Source organism: Salvia hispanica, chromosome 2 (genome assembly GCF_029641045.1).
Source record: "Salvia hispanica isolate PSC_SH4W2 chromosome 2, Shi_PSC_v1, whole genome shotgun sequence".
NCBI lineage: Eukaryota > Viridiplantae > Streptophyta > Magnoliopsida > Lamiales > Lamiaceae > Salvia > Salvia hispanica.
This window is the reverse complement of record NC_142693.1, coordinates 9,895,122-9,901,785: the sequence shown is the minus strand read 5'-3', so window position 1 is coordinate 9,901,785 and position 6,664 is coordinate 9,895,122. Positions and strand designations below refer to the sequence as shown.

Genomic DNA, 6,664 nt, shown 5'->3' with positions numbered 1-6,664 from the left:
TATCTTATTAACTCATTTCACTCACATTTTATTATAAAATTACTGTAAAAGTATGATCCACTCACTTTCTATTATATTTCCTAAAACTCGTGTCAAATCAAATAGTGTCAATTAATGAGGGACAAAATGAGTAGTAGTTACTTAGATAAGTAAATGTAATGAATATAATTAAGTAGGTTGTTGATCTCTCTCTATTTTTCATTTTGAACTTTACAACGTTTCAATTAAGGGATCGATAAACCCTCCACCAATAAATATAAATGTAAAGTACCCTTTAGATATATGTATACCTGAAAAAATAAACAATAGCACAAATTCACTTAGCGTGTATGTAGAGAATTCCCATTTCCTAACCAAAATAACTACACCTTTCTATATATACATCATTTAAATCATCTTGCATATCTAAATCACACGTACAAAAATAAAACAATACACCAACTATAGCATGGCCTCCTCCACAGAAACCCCACCAGTTCCAGAGCCGGAGCCAGTCGTTGAGGCTCCAGTGGAGGAAGTGCCGCCTAGTGAGCCACCACCGGAGGTGAAAGCACCGGCAGCACCGGTGAATTATCTCTCCGTAGCTGAGGTGGTGCTGCGATTTCTATTGTTTGCTTCAGCCGTGGTGGCGGTTGTGGTGATTGTTAGCAGCAAGGAAACAGTGAATTCAAGGGATGCCAAATTCAACTACTCACCAGCTCTCATGTCAGTTATACTTATCTATACATACATATCATATGCACACACAAATACACTGATTGTGTGCTATATATTTTTATGTTTATGCACAGCATGACATGAGTTGATTATACATACAAGACAAACTAAGTAAAATTAGTGTTGCATATTGCAATAACTTTTCTCATTTTCCAAAAATATTTAGAGTTGCGTATATATTACCTTCTGAACGAAAATATAGTTAAATTTATTTATAGAATTATTTTATTTATTACTATTAGGCCTATCTTATCCCATTGCGATCTCTTGGGTGGAAACCTGAGATTGTTAGTTATATTTGTTTGGAATTCTTAGAAAGTTTTGGAAAATATTTCTTGATTGATTTTGAGATTCGTGTGATTTAGTATTTCTATATGTATATGTATATATGTATACACTATAGATATTAACTGATAAAATTAGTAGGAAAAAAAAAATTTCTCACTCTATCAGTAAAAAAAGGCCCCATGTTATCATTCGGGGTGTCCGCAATTTAAAGTCACATTTATATTTTTCTATTCTATGTAAGGATGTGGACCCCACCATTCACATAAATCATTATACTCATATTATATTATAAAATAATATATAAGAGTGGAGTCCACCTGATTGGAATAAACTAAAAAGGAAAGTGAGTCATTTTCAGTGGGATGGAAGTGGGATGGAAGGAGTAGTATAATATTTTGATGTACATATGATATGATCTTTGACTATCCCATGTTGTTGGTGGTTGGTCATTACTGTGCCATCACAAGCAATGCTACAGTAAATAAATTATGCTTAATTTGACTTTAATTCGAGATTACTGTCTTTGGCTAATAGTAGTACTGTAGTATAAAATTAAATTTTTTTTTGTAATTATAAAAATGCAGATACTTTGTAGCAGCACTCTCAGTTGCGGGGTTGTACAGCATCATCACCACACTCTCGTCATTTTATACTCTACTCAAACCTGGCTTCTGCCCACAACTCTTATCTCATTTCCTCATTGTTGATGTTGTAAGTTTTTCTACTTTAAATACTCACCCTCTCTCCCTCCGAAATAGACTAAATTGGCCTTCATGGCGTTAAGGATATTTTTATTCAAAAAAATGAAAAAATAGTTCAAATGATATTAAGTCGAAGTTGACGGACATCAAAAGATATTTTCAAACATTATGGACAAAAATGATAGTTTGACAAAGTTTGTGGACCAACAATAGATTTTATTTTAAAATCATAAGTCGGTCTATGAGACATACATTTATTTTGTTTTTGTGTAAATCCAGCTGCTGCTAGGAATTGTAAGCGCAGCAACTGGATCGGCAGGTGCGATTGCATACACCGGTTTGAAGGGAAATTCTCATCTGAGATGGGGTAAAGTTTGCAATGTTTATGACAAGTTTTGTACATATGTCGGAGCTTCCGTTGCTGTCTCGCTCTTTGCCTCGGTCGTGCTTGCTCTCCTCGTTCTCCTTTCTCTCTACTCTATCTCCAAGAAGATCCCGAAATAGTCCAATGTACAAAAAAAAAAAGGACCTAGCATGTGTGTGTGTGTGAATTGATGATCATGAGTTTGTGTATAAAATCAGTTTGTGGAATTGCATGTCGTTTGTGAATATGTATTTATATCTTGCATGTGCATATGTAAGAAAGTAGATTTCCTTGGTCGATATTCTCTATACTAAAATGATTCCTACAATATTTATAGCAAGATGATTCCTTGAATGACATCCACAATGATCAAGGGTATGTAATTACTCCATCCATCTGTGAAATGTTGTCCAGTTTTGTCATTTTGGTCCATCCGTAAAAAGTTGTCAACTTTGCTTTTTTCCTATTTTTATTAAATGGACCTCACTTTTCACTAATTTTTTCCATTCACATTCTATTATAAAACTAGTACTATAAATGTGGGACATTCATTCCAATAACTTTTTTTAACTCACCTTTCTTCCTATTTCTTAAACTCCGTGCCGAGTCAAAGTTGGACAATATTTTATACTCCATCCGTCCACAGACAATAGATCTATTGTTGTTCGGCACGAGTTTTAATGTAGAATTGGTAAAGTGAGAGATATGAGGAGAAAAACTAGGTAAAGTAAGAGAGATAGGGAGAAAAAGTGAGTAAAGTATGAGAGAGGGAAGAAAAAGTGGAAAAAGTATGAGAGATAAACTTTCCATTTTTAGAAAGTGATTTGTTTTTTGTGGACGTCCCAAAATGGAAAAATTGATCTATTTTTTTTGAACGGAGGGAGTAGATGAAAGGAGTACTTTTTCCTATACAAATTCAATAGAATATAGTTGCATATGTGCTTTCCAAGTGCAAAGAAAGCAATAAATAAAATTACAACATCTATCGAAATATATTTTCAGCGAAATCATGTCAAAGAAGTATAAACTAAGCAGCATACGGCAATAGAGAGAGAGTCGTGGAGCACTGGTGTATCCATAAATTTATATTCGTGGGGTTTGATCGGACGAAATAATAAATATAATATTTAATTAATTATTTTACATAAAATTTGAATAACACCATCTTATATTGTACGAGATACTTAGTTAATTTCTATGAATATCCTGAAAATGTCTCAATAGTTTTATTGAAATACTTGATAACATTTATTCCCTCCCGTCCGTGAATAGGAGTCTCATTCTATTTCGGCACAAATTTTAATAAATATTAAGAAAAGTTAGTGGAAGAAAGTTAGTGGAATAGAGGTCCCACTTATATACTCCATCCGTCCACGAATAGGAGTCATGTTTTTCCATTTTGGTCCGTCCACGAATAAGAGTCACGGTTCATAATTACTACAAATGGTAAAGAGACCCCACATTCCATTAACTCATTCCACTCACATATCATTTAAAACTAATATATACAAGTGGGACCCCTATTCCACTAACTTTCTTCCACCCACTTTTCTTAACATTTCTTAAAACCCGCGTCATTTAGAAATGAGACTCTTAATCGTGGACGAATGGAATATATATTAGTTTTAAATGATATGTGAGTGGAATGAGTTGGTGGAATGTGAGGTCATTTTACCATTTATGGTAATTATGAACCGAGACTCTTATTTGCGGACAGACCAAAATAGAAAAATAGGACTCCTATTCATGGACGGAGGAAGTACCTATCAGTCTATCACTACCATCTGCTCCCCATGGGCCTCGGATAGGGCCCATAGGGGGGCACAGAGGCTGATTTTCGATTTAAAAAAAAAAAATTATTAAATTTCTCCCCTTATAAATACCTAATCCTTAATTATGTGAAATAGAAAAATGTGAATAGAGAATTACTTTATTACGTATTTAATTTAAATTATTTAGATATTAATATTAAAAATAAAAGAAAATAGTTTTGATGTGGAAATGAGATAGACTATGTGATAGACTCTCATTGTAGAGAAATGGGCTTTGAGATGGGCTCCCATTGTAGAGAAATGGGCTCTAACTCCATATTTAAGGCTCCCATTGTGAATGCTCTTAACGGATTTTTTTATTGTAGTGTATAATTGTGTATCAGAGCATTCACAATAAGGGCCTTAAATCCGGAGTCCATGTAAGAGACAATCTTCATTTCCTCCTGTCACGTCAGCAGCCCATCTTAGAGTCTATCTCCCTACAATGGCAGCCCATGTCAAAGCCTATCTTAGAGCTCATCACATTTCCACCTCAACACTATTTTTATATATTTCACTATTAATTGTTTGTGTAAATTAAAGACAATGTAATAAAAAAAAATCATTAAAAAAAATAAAACATCCTACATTAAAAAAAAACAAGATAAAGATGGATAAAAACATAGACAACAACGGCAACACACATCAATCAGACTCGGATTCCAGCTCATCCTCCTCGACAAGACCCATCTTTCTCTTTTTCCCTTAGATGATGTTCTAGATGGAATTCTTCACAAATCATTGCTTGGCTTTCATGTGCACGCCGTAGAGGCCTACCATCAATTGTGCGAAGGCGGCATTGCATGCACAATTGTCCTGGACCAGTGCGGATTGGGCATTCATCCCGCTGGACTCTACCTTCCCTTTTCCCTTCTCCGCCTCCGCTTTCGCATTCATTGCTTTTTCACCGATTGGGCGTTAGGGGCTCACTGGGCGTTTGGTCTGGCCCGCCGCTGTTGTAGCTCCCAGGGACCGTCAGACGCGTCATCATCGATCTTGTCTGCAACACCTCCAACATACCCGTTTTTGAATTTGGAGAAATCCTTCAGTTGTTGATATGTTTCCCAGTACTTGGATCCTTTTCCATTGACAGTGGCCCTTAAAGTGTCCACAATAAGGCGAAACAGCCACGCCACAGCCAAAAAAACTTTTCCGCCTAGTCATCATAAAATAAATTAATAAAAAAAAAAAAGTTTTTGACCGCCGCGGCGTCCTCATCCGCCGTTGCAATAGGCCTCGCGGCGGCCGCTGCGGCTCACCCACTATGGTCACTCTTAAGTCCTCCAGCAACAACTATTTGACAGAGAATTCACTCTCCGCTACGCATGCCCCTTAGGTTGCCATCGTAGATACCATGAAATTTAGCGCACTCGAACACCAGGCGTTTCCAATGCTTGCGTAAATCGCTGGGCTTGTGTGTCGGGGCTCCTTTAGGCTTGATGTAACAGCCCGCCTTCCTAGGGTATAATGAATGCGGCGACTGCTACCAAAACGGACTCAAAGAATTCAACATAGGCTAGAGTTTCATTTAAAGAGTTTTGGCCAAAACTTTAAAGGAACTATCAGAGCATTAAAACAACAACTTAACCTAGAAGCTTAAATAAGAAAAAGGAATGTATCATAAATTACGATAAAAAATCTCAAGAGTATGACATAGTTTCCAAGATAAAAAAACCACAAGATAGTCTAAGGCCTCTAAACCGAAAGGAGAGTGCAAAATATCCAAAATAATCATAAGTGTTTCAAAGTAATTTCAGCGGAAAACGACCAAGAGAAAGAGCAGCTATGTATGAAGACACAACTACGCTTGAAGTTCAAAACATCCATCTTAATTAGTTATCATGCTCAACACCCGCCACCGCTCGTCATCATTCAACCTGCACATAAGGAAAACACATGCAGGGCTGAGTATTTTGAAATACTCAGTGAACTCGTTGCCAAAACATTTTATAAGTTATACCACCCTTACCAAGTGAACTCGAGTTTTAAATAGCTAAAAGAAAAATCACGAGTATCACAAAATATATTTCCATAGACTGGCCAGTCAAACAACTCCCCACTTTTCTCATCAATTTCCACAATCACAATCACAATCTTTCCATGGTGCGACGAAAGTGTGGCCACACTTTTCACCCACGAGACCGGCCGACTAGCAAGGACGGCTCCCGATCCCCTCGTGTACACAGCCTGGTAGGGTTTGCAGCCCGTACTCAGACCCGAATTCGTTTAATCATATCCATAGCCCTATAGCCCAATGGAACGAACTCTCAAACTGGGCATCAGGCGCACAATATCACAACAAAACAGAAATAGGCATGGCATAACAGTTAAACCACCCTTATCTCTCCACATTCATAAATTTGCAACATAAAAGAGTTTAAGAATAAAACCCACCTCGACTGCTTAGGTTTCAAGTATGTTTTTTCCTTTGTTATCCGGCTTCGCAACTGAGGTTTCACCTTTTTAATCACATAGGCACATATCACAAATCAGATTCAATACAAACTCCTAATTCATGCATGTCTCAACGCTTTTCCTTTTTCCCACCGATCTATTTTAGCATCATTAATCAATCAAGATCATGTTCATCGCATAAGTTCCATTCGCATCTCAATTCTAGATCTAACATCAACATATGTCACACAAGAGTATTTAGCCATCAAACACACACCACACAAACACAACACATACGCACACGACACGCACACACACACGCCACACACATGTATACATATTTCCATATCCCCTTTACCCCACTTTCACTCAACAAGATGCATGAGGGT

General features: G+C 36.8%; 1 protein-coding gene across 1 annotated transcript; it reads left to right on the top strand.

Annotated features, from left to right (window-relative positions):
• Positions 1-380: 380 nt before the first annotated feature.
• LOC125219158 (CASP-like protein 1) lies at positions 381-2,427 on the top strand. The gene is made up of 3 exons (XM_048121051.2): positions 381-705; positions 1,590-1,716; positions 1,986-2,427. Exons 1-3 carry the CDS (start codon positions 449-451, stop codon positions 2,208-2,210), a joined length of 609 nt encoding a protein of 202 aa, XP_047977008.1. The 5' UTR covers positions 381-448; the 3' UTR covers positions 2,211-2,427.
• Positions 2,428-6,664: the final 4,237 nt, after the last annotated feature.

What these genes read in the sequence shown, in the direction of transcription:
- LOC125219158 (XM_048121051.2), top strand. Translation starts at nt 449, where the DNA reads ATGGCCTCCTCCACAGAAACCCCACCAGTTCCAGAGCCGGAGCCAGTC. An exon ending in AACTACTCACCAGCTCTCAT is followed by an intron (nt 706 to 1,589) that starts GTCAGTTATACT and finishes ATAAAAATGCAG; the next exon opens with ATACTTTGTAGCAGCACTCT. An exon ending in ATTTCCTCATTGTTGATGTT is followed by an intron (nt 1,717 to 1,985) that starts GTAAGTTTTTCT and finishes GTGTAAATCCAG; the next exon opens with CTGCTGCTAGGAATTGTAAG.